The sequence below is a fragment of the Carcharhinus amblyrhynchos genome, chromosome 23 (genome assembly GCF_965287045.1).
Source record: "Carcharhinus amblyrhynchos chromosome 23, sCarAmb.v2.hapA, whole genome shotgun sequence".
In the NCBI taxonomy this organism is placed as follows: Eukaryota; Metazoa; Chordata; class Chondrichthyes; order Carcharhiniformes; family Carcharhinidae; genus Carcharhinus; species Carcharhinus amblyrhynchos.
Genome location: NC_137346.1, coordinates 12,403,397 through 12,428,135, shown reverse-complemented (window position 1 = coordinate 12,428,135; position 24,739 = coordinate 12,403,397). Strand labels below are relative to the sequence as shown.

Sequence of the window (24,739 nt, the reverse complement as noted above, 5' to 3'; positions counted from 1 at the left end):
AAAAAATATGACACTGAGGCAATATTAGATGGATTAACTAAAGGCTTAGTCTAAGAGATAGATTTACAGGAAAGTGGTAGTAGAGAGGCAGAGAAGTGTAGAGGGAGGGAATGTCAAAGCTTAGGGACCAGGCAGCTGAAGACTTTACAAATCCAGAAGCAGAAGTCACAGTCTGAGGATTCGGGCTAGACCATTTAGGACGGAGATGAGGAGACATTTTTTCATCCAAAGGAGACATTTTTTCACATTTTAGTTGATGCCAAAACATTGAATGTATTCAAGAGGCGGCTGGATATAGCAGTTGGGGCGAATGGGATCAAAGGTTATGGGGAGAAAGCAGGGTTAGGCTACTGAGTTGGATGCTCAGCCATGATCGTGATCAATGGCTGAGCAGGGTTGAACGGCCAAATGACCACCTCCTGCTCCAATATTCTATGTTTCTAAATACCAACTTGATGTTCGCTCCCTTTTTCTTCTTTTTATTCTCAGCATTAGGTTCCAAATTGTTGATATGAAATGTGCTACTGTGTAAAGAGGGGCAGAAATTTGTTTTTTTACTTTAGATAATAGGTAATTATGCAAGAAAGCTGCTAGATGAGCAGTTCTAAATCAAATCATGGTGTCATTAGTATTAAGGATGTGAGCATCAAACTTCCAAGATGAAAAGTGTTCAGAACGGGCAGAAAGTTGCCTCACTGTATTTTATGTCATTCATTGTTGGTTTTGTGCAAGCTTTCTTCAGCTGGGAGATTGGAATGATGTTTATGGCTAGAGTACAGCTTCTTGAACATTTTAAAATTCCTTTGAATTCCAGATGGAACCGCAGCTAAGGCCTGATTCTACCTCCACCTGATCTTCTACAGATACGGAAGAATGTTCAGATTAAAGGGTTCCATGACCTTTATGTGCACATGTTTCATATAAAGGTACTGTCTTGAGGCAACATTCTGTCACCTAGGATTAAGATTAAGAGAACAATAGTCAGTCAATGCTCATCAGTGACATTACCACTGATTTTGTTTTATTCCAAAAGATTATTTAATTGGTGGAGAATACCTCATGAGAGCTCTGCTGGCCTCTGGTTACACTCCGAGTTGCCATGTGTTTTTCAAATTCTCAGTATTTGACAGTGGCAGGTACCCCAAGGATGCACTGGGGAATACCTTTCCGAACTTCCCAGAAAAGGGTTTGCGTGGCAATTGTCCAGAAGTGCAAACTTCCTCCAGGCAAGATCCCTGCACTGACAACATCTGAAAATGCAATTTAAACCAGATGATTTTGGCTGTGTTATACAAATAGCTAGCAGAAAAAGTCAGAAGAATTAAAACCTCTTCTATCTTCTGGGCAACTATTGTAAAGAGCCAGACGGACTCCCCCCATACCCTTAACTCCACATGAGATTCCCACAGACCCAGTCCTGCCTCACTGGATTGGACCTACCCCCTGCAGGTCCAAATATATCTCCACTGTCCCACCTTCTGATCCTCCACACACCCCTGAAGTCCGTCCAATCCCAAACTCCCATCCCCACTGAGATCTGACCAACTCCATCCCTCCCAAGATTCCAACTGCCCCCCTCCCCCAACAACTCCCAGAAGTCCGACCGCCCTGAACACAACCCCACCCTCTAAAGTCTGGCTACCTCCTACCCTTCTGAACTCTGATCCTCCCAATCCAGTCCGGCCTCTGAGGTCCCACCCGCTTCCCAACCACCCTACGAGGCGACCCCCCTGAGGTCTCCCCCAAACCTCCAAATTCCCACCCACTCCACCTAACATCTGTTCCCTCACCCCCCATCTCAGATTCACTCCATCCCTTGACCGCTGATTCACTCCATCCCTTGACCGCTGATTCACTCCATCCCTCTGACCTTCAATTCACCCCCCGAGATTCTTCCCCATCTCGACCTCTGATTCATCTCCTTGCTCTCCCCTCCCAACCTCTGATTCACCTCCAACCTCCAATCCCCACTATTCCCCAAATCCTGTTGACTTACTTTACCTTCTTCCTGGTCTGTGTATTTGAATGGGTTCTTTAACTTAGCTGGTTTACGGAGGTTATGCTATACAAGACCAGGAGGCATATCCTTCAATCTGATGGAGCTGAACTTCAATGCTGGGTCTTCGGGGCTGCTGCGCTGTCTGGACCTCACCCAAGCTGAATCAGAAGTTCAGGCAAGACGGGCATAGAAGAGAATCCACATAGGTAAATGGGCACAAACTGGCAATCTGATGCTGATTGCCAGTCCAAGCAAATTATGCTTCTATGGTATTTATAGCACAGAAACAGGCCATTCAACTCAACTGGCCCATGCCAATGTTTATGCTTCATACAATCCACCTCCCAGACTTGGCAATGCCTGTCCCTTGATTTGAGGATGATCAAGAGTTGGTTACCAGAGGAATAGAACTTAAAAGAAGTCAAGTTATATCAAACACCTATAAAATCTTGGTTAGACCACACTTAAGAGAACCGTGTACAGTTCGGGTTTCCATATTGTATGTAGAGATACTGGAGAAGGAGCAAAAATGATTGACATTGATGATACCAGACTGAGAGATTATTACCATCAGGAAAAACTGAACCAGCTGAGGCTTCTTTCAATATGTGTGGCCTAACAGAGATCTTTCAAATAATAAAGGGTTTTAAGGATGGAGATAGAAAGATGTTTCCACTTATGAGAAACCCAACACTGTGACAACACTGTCACAGAATCATAGAATCTCTACAGAGCAGAAAGAAGCCATTCAGTCCACCAGGTCCTATTCCAGTAATTCCATCTATTTACCCTGCTAATCCCTCTGACAGGGATAATTTTGCATGGCCAATCAATCTAGTCTGCACATCTTTGGACTGAGAGAGGAAATCAGAGCACCCAGAGGAAACACACGCAGACATGGGGAAAACGTAAAAAATCCACACAGTCACCTGTGGCTGGAATTGAATCCGAGTTTTTGGCACTGTGAGACAGCAGTGCTAACCACTGTGGCACCATGTCATGAATAAATCCAATAAAGAATTCAGAAGAAATGTATTTACCAAATGTGGTTAGAATCTGGAACTTAATAACACAGGGAGTAGGTTTTGTTTGAAATTGGTATCAGAAAAGGAATAGAGATTGTTGATTATTCCCAATATGTTGACTTGTCAGGAACTATATTTGACCCTATTGCTCCTCAATCAGGAGCAAGAAAAGAATCAAACTTCCTGCTCTGGATCATAGTTCTGTGGGCAAGAATATTAACATTCTGCATGTATATAGTGCTTTTAACCTTGTCAAAAAGACCCAAGGCTTCACAGGTGTATTAGCAAACAAACGTTGACACCAAACCAAATAAGGAAACACTTGGTCAGGTGACCAAAAGCTTGGTCAAAGTAGTAGTTTTCAGGTGCATTTTACATGAAGAAGGATGGAGGGGATTTTGGGGTGAAATTCCAATGCATGAGGCCATGGCAGTGGAAATCAAGGTTGTCACTGTTATTAAGCAAGCTTATGTCTCCACTGCAATGAAGTTACTGTGAAAATCCCCTAGTCGCCACACTCTGGCGACTATTCAGATACATTGAGGGAGAATTTAGCACAGCCAATGCACTTAACCAGCATGTCTTTCACACTGTGGGAGGAAACTGGAGCATGCAATTAGCCACTGTTATGCTCTCTTCCCAGTCATCAGCATGGAGTTAGAATCGTAGAATTCTACAGTGCAGAAGGAAGCCATTCGGCCCATCAACTGTGCACCGACCACAATGTCACCCCAGGGCCTGTCCCCATAACCCCATGCATTTATCCTAGCTAGTCCCCTAACACTAAAGGGCAATTTAGCATGGCCAATCCACCTAACCAGCATGTGGGAGGAAACTGGAGGACACCCACGCAGACATGGGGAGAATGTGCAAATTCCACACAGACAGCGACCCAAGCTGGGGATTGAACCTGGGTCCCTGACACTGAGGCAGCAGTGCTAACCACTGTGCCACCCAAACAGTGGAATGATTTTTTAAAAAAATCAAGGCTGTACAAAAGGTCAGAGAACGGCACTGAATCATACAACACTGGAAGTCCTTTGGCCAATCACGCCCTCCTTGAAAATAAATCACATTGCAATGTGCTCATTCCCCATTGATCTGTCGCCTAGCTTGCTTTAACAGCTAATGGCCAAAGTCACAGAGATGCCAATTTAGTTGTAAAGGGAAAAAAAAGGAGGCAGGCCCACGTCCTAATTAAAGATGACCGAGTCATCTGTTGGCTGTGTAACCCTACCCTAAACATGATCTTCAACGTAAATTGTGGGATACCCTTGACAAATGAATGAACAGAAGCAGGGGGCAGCAGTGAATCATGGGGCTGAGATGAAGTTTTAGTGGCAAGGTTGGATTTAAAAGGGGAAAGGGTTTGTTTGTTTGCAGAGCTGCAGTTGTTGGGTCAAAAAGTTACTTGCTGTGACCATTTCATTCGGCGATGGGTTGTTTTTAGATTTGGTCATTCTGGATTGCTTTCCGCCGTGAGACACAATAATCCCCAAACAGTATTTGGATTTTCCCGGACGACCAATACCCATGTAAAATCTGTGGATTTGTGTCCGAAATTGTGAGTTAATCCCTCCCTTCATGAAACTGATAATGACAAGTATTTACTTATAACTTCAGTGCGCCAGCACCTTGCAGCATTTAGCTGTTTCTGCTAATCCTCCTTCTAAATCTTCTGCACTGAAGGAGTTAAGGATAAGATGACGTTTGTGACGACTGGTTGTCGAGGTGAAAAACAGCCCCCTCCTCCTGCTCTGTGCTAATAATGAATCTCATGATAATCATTCTGACTGGCGAATGAATCGCGATCTTTATCACTGGATCAGAGGTCGTTGAGAAGCGGGTGGAAACTTGCACGTTATTCAGCAAGTCGACCTGGGATTGACCATGGCTAGACGCCAGAGTCAGATCCCGCCCCTTTAAATATCACGCGTCTGGTTTGATCCAAGCTCCGCCTTCACCACGTTGTTCCTCGGCTGTTTTGTCAAATCCGACTGTGCACTCTTCCGCATCCTTTGCCTCTCGCTACCACACCCTGCTGAGTCCCAACCGCCACCATCTTGTTACTTTTCTTTTACTAAATAAAATTGCGCGATCGCTGTCTTAATCTTGCGGGCAAACAGCTCCGGCAGGGGTCCACCGACTAATCCGCACGCAGACCTGCAAAGCACGTTGTGGGCTGCTGTGATTACCAGTCAAAGTAACGTTGTCCACGTTACAGAACAGAGCCAGAATTCAAAAGACAGGCACCACCAATCATCAGGAGTCTCCTACCCCCACCGTGTGAGAGCGAGAGCTCTATATAAGATGCAGTAAATCTTCAGCGCACCCGCAACAACACGTTCCCTCACCCTCCAGAACAAAAAGTTATTTTTCAACAACCTTGACCCGTTACTTTTATTATTTTTAAATCAAAGCCTGCCACGGGATTAACGCAGACGAACGTCCATGTGAAAATACTACAGTTACGCTTTCTCCAGCGCGATTGGTGTTGGTGTCGGGGCGGATCGAGTGGGATGTAAATGAGTAACACGATGCGTGCCCTGCTGGTTGTTTGGAAACACTGGTGAATCTCCCAGCGAACGTTGTGTATCAATTGGGTAGATCGCGGCCTCCGGATTGTTGCTCAACGTTCCAAATTGGAACGCGGCGCTTCCGCAATGAGCTGCGAGCCGCTCCGATGAAAGGGCGCAGCCTCCCCGGGCAAACTCCCGAGCCATCCGCAAGAAATCAGCTGGAAAACACCTCCCGCTTCGGCGTGAGATCTGGGACGCAGTTTGCGTCGGACTGCTAGTGGGCAGTATTACCGCTTGTTGTGATTACTGGATTTTTGGGGCTGTATATACTGCGCCATCTTGAGACATTTTACCCCCCCTCCTCCTCCCCCCAACCTTTTTTTCCCTCCCTCCCTTCCTCCCCTTCCTCCTTCATCTGGAAGATATTCCGGGGGGTTTAAAGGATATTTCGTTTGCTCTTCGATCCGGTTTACTGGGCCTGTACAAGGCGACCAAATTAAAACTTAACCTCTTCTTCCCCCCTCCCCTTTTGGTTGCCCGCTCCCCAACCGCAAACAAGAGGGGGAAAAATCACCCAGTTTTTTAAAGTGATTGATAGGACCGAGCATGAGTATCGAAACACTGCTGGAAGCTGCAATGTTTTTGGAATTGCAAGCGCAACAACAGAAAACACGTGGTAAGAGAACGCATGGATGTAACATTTCTCTCTCTCTGACCAATGCGGATGCTTGCCGGTTTCTTGCTGTGCTGGCCCGGCTTCCAAGAGAATCCGTGTAGCCTCTCAATTATTACATGATCCTCTTTCGGAGTGTTGTACTTCTGAATGTTACATTGTATTGTTACAGTGCGATGGTGGCACTAAACATTGCAATAATGTTTGGCAGGATCGTGATTATTTTATTCGGATTGTTTTCCTATATATATACACATAGTAATTTTACACGAAATATAACCTTTTTCAGTTCGAAGTGGTCGGGATCATTTACCAGTTGGCAACATTTAGGATTCGGATATAATAGACGGGGACGTTGATTTTTATTTTGTATGGGGCTTTTTCAGTAAAATAAGATTAAAAGTAGTCGGGATCATTTTCCAGTTGGCATCATTCTAGGATTCGTATGTAATTGGCGGGGACGTTGATTTTTTTTCTCTCTGTGAAACGCATTTGTAATGAAAGTTGACACGTGGATGCGTTCAAATGTCGGATAACGCCACCAGATTACAGTGAACGAGAAACAGCCGATTGCACTGTGTGTGTGATTTAAGGAATTCTTTCCCAGTGGCAGGGCGGAGGCAGACGTGCAGAAATACTGTAGTCTGTTTGCATAATGACGTGTCGTGGCATGGGGTGGAGGTATCATATGATACTTGGTGGTTCCGCTTTTTGTGTGTGTGTGTGTGTTGTCGCTGCAATGTGCATCAAGTCGCGCGATTTGAGCAAATCCGACAGCCTTTTTTTTGATTGTCGGCACACCGTGGGTGACGAAAGAGGCTGGGAGATACATTGTGCTTGGAGCCGGCTGGCTGGCATCTCCAACCAGCTATTGTTAATAATAGTATCGGTGTATTTTGTTCAGAGTGACGAGGCTGACTCCTCCCCCAGCACTACCACGTGCGGCGGGACAAGCCTACCCCCATTGTAAATTCAGAGCAGCTTTGCTACCTGCTGGGAACCTTCCCCCACCCACCCCGCACTGTTTCATGTTACAGACATTTGTTTCCACTACTCGGTTGTCCATTGATTGGGCTTCATTCGCCCCACCGTCCCCTTGCCAGATTGCATTATTCAAACTTCCTTCTGCTTTCCCTTTAAATCTCATCTTGCTGTCTGTCACACACACACTCATTTCCTACTCCTCGTGAGTCTGTCTTGTTACATTCCGCGCACCCGTGTGTCGCCTGGCGCTGTTATTTACCCGCTCCGCCCTGAAACAAACATTTTCCTCCTAAGTCAACTCACACGAGTGCAAAATAGCGCGCCGTGTGGTACTTAAAAGACTTTTTTTTTCATGAATACTGAAAAATCATACTTCTCTGGGAGTGGGTTAAATATTTTAAGAAAAGGAGAGTTAAGCGACACCTATAAATTTGACTAACAATCACGGAATAAGATTTTATTTATCTCTATCCTTCCTACTGCAGTGGGATCTTCAACCGAGTTTTCTTTTTTCCTAAACTGGTTAATGGTTTCGCCGCACCTCGAGGAAATAAGAGTTTGGTAGCCTCACCAAGCTGTTTAAGTAGACTCTTCGTTTTTGACACTGGTTCTGTTGCCGACTTTTAAATAGCGGATGCTGGTGACAGTTGGCGGAACGGGCCAGGAAGAGTTAATTGAGCCCATTATAAAAGAGTTGAAGGAACATACACCGTCATTAACGATGTGCACCTTTCAGACTGCAGGAGAGCCGGACTTGTGGCTCTCCGTCTGTCACTTGCACTGGTGGATGTAAACAAAGGTGCGATCAGAGAGCAGCCAACATATCCCTACAGTGCAGAAGGAGGCCATTCGGCCCATCGAGTCTGTGCCACAACAATCCCACCCAGGCCCTATCCTCGTAACCCCACGTATTTACCCTGCTAATCCCCCTGACATTAAGGGACAATTTAGCATAGCCAATCAACCTAACCTGCACATCTTTGGACTATAGACCCATCAAAACCTGTTTTAATGGATGTCTTTTAGAAGCTAAGGCTGTTGCTGAGATAATAATGAGGAAATTGTTCTTTGGGGTTCCATCCAGATGGGGACAAAAGATCATAGGCTATAAGCAGTCTTTGGCCTGAGTACTGATGCAATAAGATCATGCAATCTTTGACAATTACACTTGTTTAGATTTGATTTATTATTGTCACGTGTACTAATATACAGTGAAAAGTATTGTTTCTTGCATGTTATACAGATAAAGCATACTGTACATAGAGAAGGAAAGTCATGATGTGGAGATGCCTTGGAATGGGGTGGGCACAGTAAGAAGTCTCTCAACACCAGGTTAAAGTCACCTGAGAATGCACCTGATGACTCACCTGATGAAGGAGCAGTGCTCCGAAAGCTCATGATTCCAAATAAACCTGTTGGACTTTAACCTGGTGTTGTGAGACTTCTTACAGGAAAGGAAACGAGAGTGCACAAAATGTAGTGTTACAGTTACAGTCATAGCTAGGGTGTAGAGAAAGATCAACTTTCTTGCTGCTGCACACCTTCCACTACCGCGTCCTCGCCCGTTGCCCGGACACACCTTGGCGGGCCTTGTTGCCGCCAGGCGGTGGAGATCCCCGATGGAGGTCCCTCTACGGAGGGATCTGCCCCAATTACCTCGGGGACCTGGGGTGGAGGGTGCTGCACGCAGCAGTGCCGCACAACAGTAGGATTCACTGGTTCGCGGGCTCCCGAGACTGCTCTTTCTGTGGCCTTGTGGAATCCGTGGACCACGTCTACGTTTTGTGTTATAGATTGCACTCCCTTTTTGATTTTCTGAAGAACCTTTTATTGATGTTCTGTTTGCATTTCAGTCCCACGCTCCTGATCCACAGACACCCGGTGCGGAGAGGGGAGGATCGGGATGCCGACCTCCCCGTGAACCTGCTCCTGGGCCTGGCGAAACGCGCCATCAACAGGTCCAGGCAGCAGGCGATCGACGGGGCTGTCCATCCCGACTGCCTGCCCCTCTACCGCGGCTACGTTTGCAGCCGGGTGTCCCTGGAGAGGGAGCATGCAGTGTCCGCGGGCACAGTCGAGGCCTTCTGTGCCCATTGGGTACCACAGGGGCTGAGGTGCCTTATAGACCCCGATAATCACATTTTGATTTGACTCGTCTTAAGTTTCCTTTGTACTTTTTTCCGTTCGGACCGTTCCCCCTCCTTTTGGGGAGCCGCCCCCTTTTTCTTTGTCCGAACGTAATTTAAGTTTGTTTACTTGGTTCGACTCACAAGAACAAGATCAACTTTCTACCCTATCAACTGTCCACCTTATCCTCCAATCCATTGATTCCCTCTAATTCCAAATGTCCATCGATCTTGGCTATGAATGTATTTAACAACTGAGTATCCACAGTCCTCTGGGATGGACAATCCAAACATTCACCACCATCTAAGGGAAGAGCCATTTCCTCATTGCAGCTGTAAATGGTTGACCATTTATCTGGAGACTCTGCCTCCTAGTTCTGGACCTTTCAGCCAGAGGAAACAGCCTGTGAGCATCTATCCTATTATCCCCTTTCAAAATGTTATATGCTGTAATTCAATCATCTCGCTTTCTTCAAAACCAGAGAAAATTTGGCCCATTCTACTCAATCTCTTGCAGGTCAACTTTCTCATTCCATGAAGCTGTCCAGTGAACTTTTATTGTACCCTCTCCTAATCATAGATTCACCACAGTGCAGAAGGAGAGCATTCAGCCCTTTGAGTCTGTACTGACTGTCTGACAGAACATCTTACGCTGGTCCATTTCCCACTCTGTACCCGTAAATCCATGCATTTACCCAGCTAACCCCCTAACCTATATGTCTGGATACTAAGGGGCAGTTTAGCAGGGCCAATCCACCTAACCTGCACATCGTTGGAGTGTGGGAGGAAACTGGAACACTCAGAGGAAACTGTGCAAACACCATATGGACAGTGGAGAGCCTTCCCTAAGAATGGAGACTAAGACTGTGCACAGTACTGCAGGTGTGATCTCACCAAAATCAAGTACAGTTGTAACAAGACTTCTGTTCTCTTATACTCCAACACCAATGCCATTTGCTTTGTATAGTAGGTTGCTCTACCTGCATTTTAACTCTGTGATTCACACAAGGACATCCTAACCTCTCTGAACGCTGACATTTAATAGTTTCTCACCATTTTAAAATAGATTCTTTTTTCAGTTATTTTTACCAAAGTTAATAACCTTCCTTTTAAGCAAGTGTAGAAAAAAATTTTGATCACATGCGCTTTCCCCAACTCTTACCTGGGACCACAACCTGTAAGTTTTCTAATACTTTGTCTCCTGATTGACCGCTTACATTCCTCTGACAATGCAAGTTTGCTGCAAAGGAAGCCCTAACCTGGGAGTTGATCGTTGGATCCACATTTTTGTGGGTTGATTCACATTAGGAAGGTTCATTTCTATTTGGGAGCAGGATTTTATTTGATTTGATTTATTATTGTCGCATGTATTAGTACACAGTAAAAAGTATTGTTTCTTGCGTGCTATAAGACAAAACACGCATTTGTAGAGAAGGAAAGGAGAGAGTGCCGAATGTGGTGTTAAAGTTAGAGCTAAGGTGTGGAGAAAGATCAACTTAATGCAAGGTAAGTCCATTCAAAAATCTGATGGCAGCAGGGAAGAAGCTGTCCTTGTGTTGGTAGGTATGTGACCTCAGACTTTTGCATCTTTTTCCCAGTGGAAGAAGGTGGAAGAAGAATGTCTGGGGTGTGTGGGGTCCTTGATTATGCTGGCTGCTTTGCCGAGGCAGCGGGAAGTGTAGACAGAGTCAGTGGATAGGAAGCTGGTTTGCGTGATGGATTGCGCTACATTCACAACCTTTTGTAGTTTTTTGCAGTCTTGGGCAGAGCAAGAGCCATACAAACTGTGATACAACCAGAAAGATTGCTTTCTATGATGCATCTGTAAAAGTTAGTGAGAGTCATAGTTGACACGCCAAATTTCCTTAGTCTTCTGAGAAAGTAGAGGTGTTGGTGGGCTTTCTTAACTACAGTGTCGGCATGGGGGGACCAGACAGTTTGGTGATCTGGACACCTAAAAACTTGAAGCTTGAAGGAGTAGGAAGAAATGTGCGCCAGATTTTATTGCACTACCCTGATTGTAGAGACATGTATACAGATTTCACATTTTGAAGCTGTGTACTTCCAAGATATTACTGTGGGGAGGATATCCTTGATATGTGCTGATTAAAGAAGCATGCTTCACCAAAAAAAAGGCCTTTTGGTACAATTTGATGGGTAAATTTGCCTCGCAGTAAAGCAGACCAGGAAGTCCTCAGATTCTGTTCCAACACTGTAATCTCAGTTGCGTGGCCACAGATATGTTTTTATCTCTTCATTTAGGGAGAGGGGAAGAATCAGCCTTGATGGTCCAGTCACCCCTGCTGGGAAGTGTGGATGTTGATTGGGAGTAGGTTAGGGCTTAGGTCTGATTCCCTGCACAACCCCTGCTGAAACTGTCAGTGGAGTTTGCAGTTTTGGCTTCTGAATGATAGCTACTTGGGCGCAATAGCCAAAGGTTTCTCTGGCATTTACTGAATCGTAAGCCAGTCAGGTCTTGGGGACCAAACTTTGGGGACTAAGAGAGGAAGGGGGAAATAGTTATGAGGGGAGGGAAAGGAACATTTTTTTCTTTAATGTTCATGAAGGTGTTCAGAGTGAGTGTGTATGTTGTGACTGCTGCAATGGATTAAAGAGTATATAGAAAGCTGCTTGCAGTTGTAATAGTGACAGCAGAAGATGGACCTTTTTTTGGCACTGGATACAAGTACAATAACATGGATATAGAGCTTAGAATTCTGGAAGTACTATACTTGCCTCCTGTTGAGTGGATGATGGCTTTGCCAGAAACTAAGTTACTCATTCACTTGCAGAAAATGTTGCCAGATTATTTAGTTCTGTAGAACTGCAACTTTTGAGTATTACCGATGTATTCTGGGGAGATCTGCTGTGCTGTTACTTACAGAAATACAGAGCACAGTCTAACCCTAATGGAGCAATTGCTTGTGTACTTAGGTCTGAAATATTCATACAGTGAATGAAAGAACAGAAAGTGCTAATGGTACTCAGTATGTCGAGCAGCTTCTGTGGAGAGGGAAAAACAAAGTTAATGTCGATGATTTTTCATCAGAATAGCACTTTGTGATTTTTGGTCTGTCTGACCAGTATTTGAGGAGTCTTAAAATTGAACATGCTCACATTAATGAAATGATCCATCACGCAAACCAGCCTCCCATCCATTGACTGTCTACACTTGCCGCTGCTTCAGTCAGCATAATCAAGGATCCCATGCACCTAGGACATTTTCTCTTCCACCTTTTTACTTTGGGAACAAGATACAAGTGTCTGAGGTCACGTACCAACCGACTCAAGAACAGCTTCTTCCCTGCTGCTGTCAGACTTTTGAATGGAGCTACCTCACACTAAGTTGATCTTTCCCTACACCCTAGCTATGACTGTAACACTATATTCTGCAGTCTCGTTTCTTCTCTATGAACGGTATGTTTTATCTGTGTAGCGCCCAAGAAATAATACCTTTCACTATATGTTAATACATGTGACAATAATAAATCAAATCAAAGCAGTGTATGCTGTGTATGAAATACAGATGTATCCGCGTGCTGACTTTACCGAGTAGCAAAACATGTGCTTATGTCTGTAATTCTCAATGTTTAATGTGCTCTTTGATGGAGAGAAGACAAATGTGAAACAGGAAAATAGGGAATAAAGAATTACTGAACCTGTTTTCCCATCTCTCCAAATCCAAAAGGAATTACTGTCCACCTCTTTGCATTTGGTTACAAAGCAGAGTTGGCATGATTTGCAGTGAAATCCCCCTTCACCTGAGTGTGCACAAAGCAAGATTGGAGAAAATATTTTCCCTGACAAAAGACCTGCAAGAATGTTATTTGAAAGGAAAGTGTATTGCTTTAGCTGTGCTGACTAAACATTGAGTGGAAAAATACAGGTTTGGGCCATTGTTTCTAGGTCAAAATAACTTTTCTTTTTAAAAAAAGAAATGATGTGAGTATTTTTAATGTTAGACAAAGGAAATGCACTTCATATGTAGTGTACATGATGTGATTTAAAATGTCCTGCAGTGCATGATGTTCTGTATTGCAGATCTCAGTCCATCGCCCATTGCTCATTCTAAAATGCTGTACAGTGCAGCAGCCTATGAATTGACTTTTGAATGCAGTGCTATTGTTAACAACACCCATAAAGAAGAATAACCTGGAAATGGTAGAGTGGCTGGTTGTAATGTTGTTAGTATTTGGGATTATACCATCCAGTGTGCTGTGATGAAATATTGTACAGGAGGATTCCTCAAGAGTTTCACATCCTGTATGTTTCCTTGGTAAAATTGTCAATATTTAATTGTTTCATTCTTTTATGGTTTAAAAAAAAATCTTTTTTCCACATTCCCTTTGTCCTCTTGTTTGGGATGCACGTTACTTGGAGTCAGAGCAGAGTTGGGTGGGGATCTGGTTCTCGTCACTTCAGTGGTGCGGACCATTCTTTCTCTTATCATCCTGTGAGGGGAAGAGGTGCCTAGCCCCAACACGCAACAAAGCCAAGAGTGGAAGCTCAGCTAATTGAACCTGCATCCCCACTTCTCTTCTGGCAGCAGGGGAGATATTCGGGCTTTAGGATCAGCGCAATTTGTACCTCTTTGCGATCCATTTATTGAATTAATTTCTATGTTTCGGGGACAACTAGGAATTGCATAGGGCCTTTGCAGAAACGCATGCTTCACAGAAGTATGAGGAAATTGACTGCCAAAACCAAGGGGATACTGGGAGGAATAACCAAAAACTTCCAAGGCCCAGGCAGCAGATGACAGAGGTGCCAAGGGCAGAATTAAGGCATAGGCACTTCATCAGTTGCTGGAGTCAGAGGAACAGAAAGTTTGTTCAGAAGAAGGATGGGTGTGACGGGGCTGGAGGAGATTACAAAAATACTGGTGTCCCTACTCTAAGGGGATAAACCTCTTAGGATTGAGATGAGGGGAAATTTCTTCACACAGAGAGCCTATGGAATTCTCTGCCACAGAAAATACAGAGTCATAGAGGTTTACAGCATGGAAGAAAGCTCTTTGGCCCAACTTGTCCATGCCGCTCAGTTTTTACCATTAAGCTAGTCCCAATTGCCCATGTTTGGCCCATATCCTTCTCTATCAATCTGTAACCATGTAACTGTCTAAATGCTTTTTAAAAGAAAAACTGTATCTGTCCCCACTACTACTACTGACAACTTGTTCCAGACACTCACCACCCTCTGTGTGAAAAAATTGCCCCTCTGGATCCTTTTGTATCTTTCCCCTCTCACCTTAAACCTATGCCCTCTAGTTTTAGTCTCCTCTACCTTTGGGAAAAGATATTGACTATCTGCCTTATTTATACCCCTCATTATTTTACAGACTACTATAAGATCACCCCCAAGCCTCCTATGCTCCAGGAAAAAAAGTGCCAGTCTATCCAACCTCTCCATATAACTCAAACCAATAAGTTGCGATGGCATCCTAGTAAATTTTTTCTGTACTCTTTCTAGTTTAATAACATCCTTTCTATAATATGGTGACCAGAACTGTACACAGTATTCCAAGTGTGGCCTTACTTATGTCTTCAATAAGATGTCCCAATTCCTGTATTCAATGTTCTGACCAATGAGACCAAGCATGCCGAATGCCGCCTTCACCACCCTGTCCACCTGTGACTCCACTTTCAAGGAGCTATGAACCTGTACCCCTAGATCTCTTTGTTCTATAACTCTCTCCAGTGCCCTACCATTAACTGACTAAGTCCTGCCCTGATTTGATCTACCAGAATGCATCATCTCACATTTATTAAACTCCATCTGTTTTCTGTCATCAAGCCAATTTTGCAGTTGGGGGCCAAAACATTGTATGTTTTCAAGAAGGAGTTAGACTTGGCTCTTGTGGTGAAAGGGATCAAAGCATATGAAGGAAGGCGGGATCAGGCTATTGAGTTGGATGATCAGCCTTGATCATAATGAATGGAGGAGCAGACTCGAAGGGCCGAATGGTCTACCTGCTTCTATCTTCTAATCCATGTTTCTGTGTAGGGATTGAAAGAAGAATGGAGGAAATCAAAATTCATATTATTATCAGCAATGAGAAACGGTGCTTTTTCCCCCCAAATCTCTGATGACTATGGAGTAGATTTAGGAATGTTTTCTAGAAAGAATAGATTTGTTCTTAAAATCAGTGCATGTCAACTAGTAGGAAGTATCTATTACCTCATTCCTCTTTTCACGTTTCTTGTCTTTATTGAACACAACTACCAGAAATGCAGCTTTATGCAGCCAGAGAGGTGGACTCTTGTCCGGTATTGGTTACAACTGAGTTGAAGTTCCTTGTAGAATGCACTTTTTAATCTATCATTACTTGGGGTGGCATGGTGACACAGTGGTTAGCACTGCGGCCTCACAGCACCAGGGACCTGGGTTTGATTCCTGGCTTGGGTTACTGTCTGTGCGGAGTTTGCATGTACTTCCTGTGTCGGTGTGGGTTTCCTCCTGGTGCTCCAGTTTTCTCCCACAGTCTGAAAGACGTGCTGGTTAAGTGCATTGGCCATGCTAAATTCTCCCTCAATGTACCCGAACAGGTGCCAGAGTGTGGCGACTAGGGGTACTTTCACAGTAACTTCATTGTAGTGTTAATGCGTCACTAATAAATAAACTTTATAACTTTAAACTTCGCCATATATTGGGTTTAGTTACAGGCTAATGGAGAACATATTTCTTGTATCTTGGGTTGCAAGTAACATTGAGCCAAGCGTTGCTTAACAAGAATAAGACTATTTATAAAGATGACAATACTGCACTTTACAGCGCTGTTGGAGTAGTTTTATGGCAACATTTTTGTTCTGTGAAACCACTGAAGGCAGGACTCGGATCTGCAATTGTTTGCTATCATCACACTTTGCATTGAAATCAGATGTTTCATGAGTTAGACCATGTGGCAAATGTGGCCCACTTGGGAAAATGCAATGTATATCATGGAACACTGCCATTTGAATCAAAGAGGATCCAGGTTTGAATTTTGCTTGTTGATGCATTATTTGATTGCTATAAGACCAGCTCAGCAGTAGGCCAGGGAAAAATGACACCAGGTTCCTGCTCCTGATTACTATCTGGTGATGTGTGTGTATGTCTTTGCCTGTCTGTTTGTATGTGTGTGTCTGTGATGCGCCCCACCGTTGGCTGTCTTGCTCGCTGTCTATAATGGCCATCCGCATGAGGCAGTGCAGTGCACCTTGTGCACAATGAAACATACTTCACACAGTTCAGTGCTTTCTGGAGGGAAGAATTATAAAAACATAGTGAACAAAAGATTTATTCACCTGGTGTTATGCTGAGGCTAAAAATGCGGCACAGTGGTTAGCACTGCTGCCTCACAGCACCAGGGACCAAGGTTCGATTCCCAGCCTGGGTCACTTTGTGTGGAGTCTGCATGTTCTCCCCATGTCTGCATGGGTTTCCTCCAGGAACTCTGGTTTCTTCCCAAAGATGTGTGGGTTAGGTTGATTGGCCATGCTAAATTGCCTCTTAGTATCAGGGGGACTAGCTAGGGTAAATGCATGGGGTTATGGTTAGAATTCTAACCAGGGCCTGGTTAGAATTGTGATCAGTGCAGACTTGATGGGCCAAATAGCCTCCTCCTGCACTGTAGGGCTTCTAGATTCTACTCTGCGATTCTAAGGTCCCAATCTTTATCCATTGCTTGTATTGTGTTAGCTGGTCTCAATCGGGGATAATGGAGATGCTACGATTAGTTTTGACTTCACTGGGACAAGGTAGGGATGGTTATATTTGGTACCTGTTCATTTTGGCTGTCCACCTACTGCTACTGGGAAAATCTTTGTGCTTATATGTAAAAGGACCAGGTTCGCCTGTGATATGGACTTTGGCCGACTATCTGTTGTTACAGTTGTACAGAATGGATACTGGTGGGCATTGGAGGAGTGCTGACACTTGTGAAATTGCCTCTCACCATGAGTCTGTGCCCTCCCAACTTAATACTTTATATACTCTCACTCTATGGTCAATGTTAATACAGGTGCCATGTGTTTTTAATTGTACTGCAACAAACGCATTAAATTTATTTTTGCGCACTCTGCCCAAAGACAGGTCCTTGGCTCACTGTCTGCTGCAGTTCACTTTCTGGTGCTTGGTAGCCTCCTGCCTGTTGATGGTGTGCGCTGAGAGTGGGCAAAGTATGGGGTGGCTGAGGGAGCTGGGTACTTCTCCTTTGATGAAATGTAACAATTCGTGAGGTCTTCTCGATGGCAGAGTTTCAAAGACCGATTTAATAAAACATTGGGGAAGCTTGAAAACATTGGCTAGCAGCTTGGGTAGGCAATAATTATGCTTCTTGAAGCAGGACTGGTAAAGGTGAGAGTGCAATACAATGAATTAATTGGAAGTGTAGTTAATATGGTATATTTCTCACTTGGTGAGAAATCATACCATATTAACTGATCACTCTGTTATAGAAAGGATATGATTAAACAAAGAGTGCAGAAAACATTTACTAGGATGCTACGGGACTTGATGATTTGAGTTTGACAAAATTCTGAATAAACTGGAACTTTTTTCTCTGGAGTGCAGAAGGCTGAGGGGTGATCTTATAGAGGTCTATAAAATAATGAAGGGCAAAAATCCGCTAGATAGTCAATATCTTTTCCCAAAGGTACAGGAGCCTAAAACTAGAAGGCATAGGTTTAAGGTGAGAGGGGAGAGGTACAAAGGAGTCCAGAGGGACAATTTTTTTTTAGAGGGTGGTGAGTGTCTGGACCAAACACGGGCAATTGGGACTAGCTTGGGGGCTTAAAAAAGAGGATGGCATGGACAAGTTGGACCGAAGGGTCTGTTTCCATGCTGCAAACCTCTAGAATTCTATGATGCTTCACCCTGAGCCATTTTCTCTTGACAGTTTTTGTCAGTCACTGGTGGTTTGCATTTGTCTTCCACTGGGTGGAGAGAGCGGTTCCAAGTCCATCTCAGCCAGCACAAAAATCTGACCTGTGCTGATGTTGTCACTCTGAACCACATGCCAGCCATCCATTAGCCAACTGAGCTAAATGGCCCCAAATAATGCATGCAATTTTAAGAATGCAGACAAATGTCTTGGCACCTTAGTGACTCATAGTTCTGTGATAGCCATGGCAGGTAGTGGAATTTGAATTCAGTAAAACATATCCAGAATTAAGAATCTACTGACGACCAGGAAACCATTGTTGATTGTTGGAAAAACCCATCTGGCTCACTAATGTCCTTTTAGGGAAGGAGATCTGCTGTCCTTACCCAGTCTGGCCTACATGTGACTCCAGAATCGCAGCAATGAGGTTGACTCTAAACTGTCCTCTAAAATGGCCAAGCCACTCACCACCTCAAGGGCAGCCAGGGGTGGGCAATAAATACTGGCCTGTCAGTGATGCCCAAGTCCCGTGAATGAATAAAACAAAGCTATTGCACCTCTGATGGAAAAGTAACCCATTGCACCTCTAACTTTGTGCATGGTTTTAAGTGGGTAATAAAACGTACTGAGTAGATGAAGGGGTTGGATTGGTGCATTGGAAACATTGCTTTTCTACTCTTGTTCCAAACTGAATTCAGTTGGTTGGGATTAAAAAGAAAAATGCTATGAATCTGAAACTAAAGTGGAAAATAGTGAAAATGTACAGCAGGCCAATATGAACATTCGAACATACAAAATGGGAGCAAAAGTAGGACATTCAGCCCCTTGAGCCTGCTCTGCCATTCAGTATAACCTGCTTGTGTTGCATTCCGCGTTCCCTATCCACCCTTGATAACCTTCGATTTCCTTGCCTAACAGGAATCTATCTACCTCTGCCTTAAAAATATTCAGTGCACCCCCCCCCCCCCCCCCCCCCCCCGCCCCACGTCCTGAGGCAAAGAGTTCCAAAGTCACACATCCTCAGAGAGAAAATATTTCTTGTCTCTGTCCTATAAGGGTGACTCCTAATTTTGAAACAACGCATCTTCCGATAGAGAGAATGTAAAACATTGATCCGCTTTTTCACTTTTCAGTGCTGAAGATCTGTGTGTTTGTAACTTTTTTTTTGAATAGAACCATAGAATACCTGCAGTACAGAAGGAGGCCATTCAGCCCATTGAGTCTGCACCGACAATAATCCCACCCTATCCCCATAACCCCACATATTTACTCTGCTAATCTTCCTGACACTAAGGGCAATGTAGCATGGCCAGTCAACCTAACCTGCACATTTTTGGATGTGGGAGGAAACTGGAGCACCTGGAGGAAACCCACGCAGAAATGGGGAGAACATGCAAACTCCACGTGGACAATGATACATGCCATTCATAACTTTGTTTGTGATAAGTTTTGGGGCACATAGGGAGCAGTAGGTAGTTAGGCAGATTCCATAGAACCATAGAAAATTACAGCTCAGAAACAGGCCTTTTGGCCCTTCTTGTCTGTGCTGAACCATTTTTTTTGCCTAGTCCCACTGACCTGCACTTGAACCATATCCCTCCACACCCCTCTCATCCATGAACCCATCCAAGTTTTTCTTAAATGTTAAAAGTGACCCCGCATTTACCACTTTATCCGACAGCTCAATCCCACCACCCTCTGCGTGAAGAAGCCCCCCCCAATATTCCCTTTAAACTTTTCTCCTTTCACCCTTAACCCATGCCCTCTGGTTTTTTTTCTCCCCTAGCCTGAGTGGAAAAAGCCTGCTTGCATTCACTCTATCTATAACCATCAAAATCTTATATACCTCTATCAAATCTCCCCTCATTCTTCTATGCTCCAGGGAAAAAAGTCCTAACCTATTCAATCTCTATCTATAACTCAGCTTCTCAAGTCCCGGCAACATCCTCATGAACCTTCTCTGCGCTCTTTCAACCTTATTTACATCCTTCCTGTAACTAGGTGACCAAAACTGTACACAATACTCTAAATTCGACCTCAGCAATGCCTTATATAACCTTACCATAACACTCCAACTTTTATACTCAATACTCCATTTTAAAAAGGCCAATGTACCAAAAGCACTCTTTACGACTCCATCCACCTGTGAAGTCACTTTTAGGGGATTCTGTACCTGTTTTCCCAGATCTCTCTGTTCACCTGCACTCTTCAGACTCCCACCATTTAGCCTGTTCAACTGATAGTTGCGGTTAAAGAATAGAAAATGGTGCCCTGTTTCGCCAATTTTTGCTTTACTTGGGGAAATACTGGAAATGTGGATAAATGGTTGGAGTGAGAATTGTAAAGATTCAACTAAATTTTCACAGGCCTCAACAGGGTAGATACAAGAAGAAAGTTTCCCCTGGTTGTGCAGGGTGCCTAGAACCAAGGGACAGGATCTCAGAATAAGAGGCCATTTAGGACTAGGATAAGGGTGAATTTCTTCATTGAGGGTGGTGAACCTTTGGAAATCTTTATCCCCAGATGTGGAGGCTTACTGAATGGTGGAGCAGGCTCAAGGAATAAGCTCAAAACAGAGATTCATAGAATTGTACCGTGCAGAAGGAAGCCATTCGGCCCATTGAGTCTGCACCGACCACAATCCCATCCAAGCGCTATACCCATAACCCCATGCATTTACCCTAGTTAAGCTGCCTGATACTAAGGGGCAACTTAGCATGGGCAATCCACCTAACCCGCACATCTTTGGACTGTGGGAGGAAACCCACGCAGACACGGGGAGAACGTGCAAACATCACACAGGCAGTGACCCAAGCTGGAAATCGAACCCGGGTCACTGGCGCTGTGAAGCAGCAGTGCTAACCACTGTGCCAACCATACCACTATACCACCATGCCACCCAGAAAAGGCACTTGGCCCATCGAGCCTGCACTGACAACAATCCCACCGAGGCCCTATCTCCATAATCTCATGTATTTCACGTATCTCACTCTGCTAATCTCCCTGACGCTACAGGCAATTTACAAAGAACAAAGAACAAAAACAGCCCGGGAAACAGGCCCTTCAGCCCAACGAGCCCGTGCCGCCATTTTAACATTACCAGTCCCCCCTCCACCCATGACCCTTATCTATTGTTTATGGCATTCCACATTAAGGGAAACTAATTTAGGGACAATTTATTACCTCCAATCAGCCTAATAGCACATCTTTGGGGTGTGGGAGGAAACCGGAGCACCCGGAGAAAACCCATGCAAGCACGGGGAGAATGCGCAAACTCCCACATACACTGTCCCAAATCCATGCATCTGCACAGCAAACAGTGATAGTCACTGAGCTGTCGTGTTGCCCAGCATCTGGTCCAGTTTAAGCACACACTAACGACATGAAGCACTAGGCTACTCTCGAACATTCAACAGCAACCCAAGTAGGACCCATCGCATGTATGCCCCTCGTTGGACAACAAGGCAGACCGACTTAAAACCTGTGAATTAAAAGAGGAAAAACATTAGTATCTTACCACATCCTTTTACATTACCAGGGACGTCCCAATGCTAATGAACCTTATTTAAAACAATCTCCTATATCCTCCCATCTCCAACCCACTCATGTGCCTATCTAACTTACTCTTAAACAACTCCAGCATTCCTGCCTCCACCACCTTACTTGGCAGAGCATTCCATACCCCCACTACCCTCTGTGTGAAAAACCTCCCTCTGATATCTGTGTTATACCTCTTCCCCCCTCACCCTAAGCCCATGGCCCCTCATACTGTGTGTCTCTAACATAGGAAATAGCTTACCTCTGTTTATCTATACCCTTCATAATCTTATATACCTCTATTAGATACCCCCTCAGTCGCCGTCTTTCAAGGGAAAACAGCCCCAGTTTGCTCAACCTTTCCTCATAACCCAGTCCTTCCATACCAGACAACATCCTGGTAAACCACCTCTGCGCTGTCTCCAGAGTCTCCACGTCCTTCCAGTAGTAAGGTGACCAGAACTGGACGCAGTACTCTAAATGCGGCCTAACCAACGTTCTATACAACTGCAACATTAGACCCCAGCTCTTATACGCTATACCCCTTCCTATAAAGGCTAACATGCCATAGGCTTTCTTCACAACCTTCTCCACTTGTACTGCCACCTTCAAAGACTTGTGCACTTGCACCCCCAGGTCCTGCTGTGTTTCTATACTGTTTATAGGCTTACCCTTTATCATATTACTTATATAACTCCCCCCTACATTATTCCGGCCAAAATGCATCACCTGACATTTATCCGGATTAAACTCCATTTGCCATATATCTGCCCAATATACCAGCCTATCAGTATCCCGTTGTATTGCCAGACACTGCTCCTCACTGCCTGCCAATCCAGCCATCTTAGTGTCATCTGCAAATTTGCTGATCACACCACTTACTCCCTCTTCCAAGTCATTTATATATACCACAAAGAGAAGAGGTCCCAGTACTGAGCTCTGCGGCACACCACGAGTGACAGATCTCCAGCTAGAAAAGGACCCCTCCACTACTACTCTGTCTCCTCTTAGCAAGCCAGTTCTCAACCCATCTAGATACCTGGCCTTGTATCCCATGAGCCTTAATCTTTTCTACCAACCTACCATGAGGGACTTTGTCAAACGCCTTACTGAAACCCATATCGACAACATCAACGGCTTGTCCTTCATCGACCGTTTTTGTCACCTCCTCAAAAAATTCTACTAAAAGAAAATTTAGCATGGCCATTCAACCTCCCCTGCACACCTAATGGATTTTGGGAGGAAACCGGAGCACCTGGAGGAAATCCATGGAGAATGTGCAAACTCTACACGGTCACCTGAGGTCAGAATCAAAACTGGGTTCCTGGTGCTGTGGGGCAGCAGTGCTAACCACTGTGCCACAGTGTCATGATAGATTTCTAGATGGTAAAGCCATCAAGGAATGTCTCGATTATGTGGGACACGCTGTTGGGGTAGAAGATCAGCCATGATCTAACTGTACGGCAGGACAGGCTCAAAGGGCTGAACAGCCTACTCCTGCACCTGTGTTCCAATGTTCCTATTTCCACTGATGGAGGAAGATTTTCAGAGACTGGGTTTAAGGTCCATGGTTGGTGCATTGTAGAGGGAACAATACTCATCATTTACCCTGTGAACTGAAAGGGACCGGTGTCAGTCCCACAAAGCAGAAGTGTGAAAGGAATTCTTCTTCTCTGAAGAGATTCCACTCATCCTAATAGACTGATTCTATCACCAACACTCAGATGAATCCTAGATAATGGAGACTGTGACGCTCTCGCTTCACTTGTCTGAATAAATGATGAAAATGTGACTAAAGCATGTAAATAACATAAGTTGTTGAGTCACTGTCTGATTCTTGACCCCCATCACCTTCAGCGGTCTCTTGCTATGTGTTCTGTTTATGTGATGGATATACTGTGAAATGTTGGCAGTTCTGCCGTACGGAAAAATAGAACCATTCCAGTTAACGTTGTGTGAATGTTCTCTTGAGGTAACTAACGGCAGAGGGTGTAGTGCTGGATCTGTCTGAAACGCAGACTTATATAATGCAAGTCTTGCATCTCGTGCAGCATCACCACATTTCAACAACATTTGAAAGTGCCAGAGGTACACATAAAGGAGAAAGGCAGTCATTTCATGTTGACGTCCTCTGACGTGGATCTGGGAACTTATGAGCACCTGCCAAACTGCAAACGTTCCTCACTGACAGCAACTAACCTCTTAAACACCTCAGCTTGTGCTACTTTCAATAATTAAATCTCAGTGACCTAGAGCAGTCGGGCCATATTTAAACACAGTTTTAGTGTAGCAGCCCAATGATACATCTACGACGATATGTCTATCTACCGTTCCCAGCCAAAACGGACATGGTTGGGTATCATAGAATCCCTATAATGCAGAGGGAGGGCATTCAGCCCATTGAGCCTGTACCAACAACAATCCCACCCAGACTCTATCCCCGTAATACCAGGGATTTGCCCTACTAATCCCCCTAACGAACACATCTTGGGACACTAAGGGACAAATTTATCATGGCCAGTCAACCTAACCTGCACATCTTTTGGACTGTGGGAGGAAACCAGAGCACCCAGAGGAAATCCACGCAGACACGAGGAGAATGTGCAATGTCCACACAGACAGTGACTCGAAGCCGGATTTGAACCGGGTCTCTAGCATTATGAGGCAGCAGTGCTAACTGCTGTGCCGCCCCAATTCCACGACCCCCCTCCTTTCCACCCCATCCCAATCATCAACTACAGCTGGAGGCCACACCGCTATAAGTGACTGGGATTGATTCTATGTGCGTGATTTCAAAGATTTGTATTATGTTAACTACTGTCCATTCAATACTGAAGAAATAATCCTGCTTTTAATGATAGTCATTGCGGCAGTTTCAGTTGTGTTCTATCATGTGTCCTGTTTGCCGTAGTTCATGGGACTATTTTTAAATAGAGTGTAGATTGCTTATTTTGGTGAGCTGCTTAAACATTCGCTGATTTTTGAGTAAACAGACTTTGCTATAAAATAGACTGTT

General features: G+C 44.5%; 1 protein-coding gene across 2 annotated transcripts in view; it reads left to right on the top strand.

The window, feature by feature from the left end:
* Positions 1–1,836: 1,836 nt before the first annotated feature.
* mnta (MAX network transcriptional repressor a) overlaps positions 1,837–24,739 on the top strand; it is a 133,568-nt gene continuing 110,665 nt past the window's right edge. Inside the window, exon 1 of one of the 2 annotated variants that reach the window (XM_080210449.1) lies at positions 1,837–6,219. In XM_080210449.1, the coding sequence (XP_080066575.1) occupies positions 6,150–6,219 (70 nt within the window). In that variant the 5' untranslated portion in view covers positions 1,837–6,149. The remainder of the gene's footprint in view (positions 6,220–24,739) is intronic. The other variant, XM_080210448.1, reaches the window with a different exon arrangement.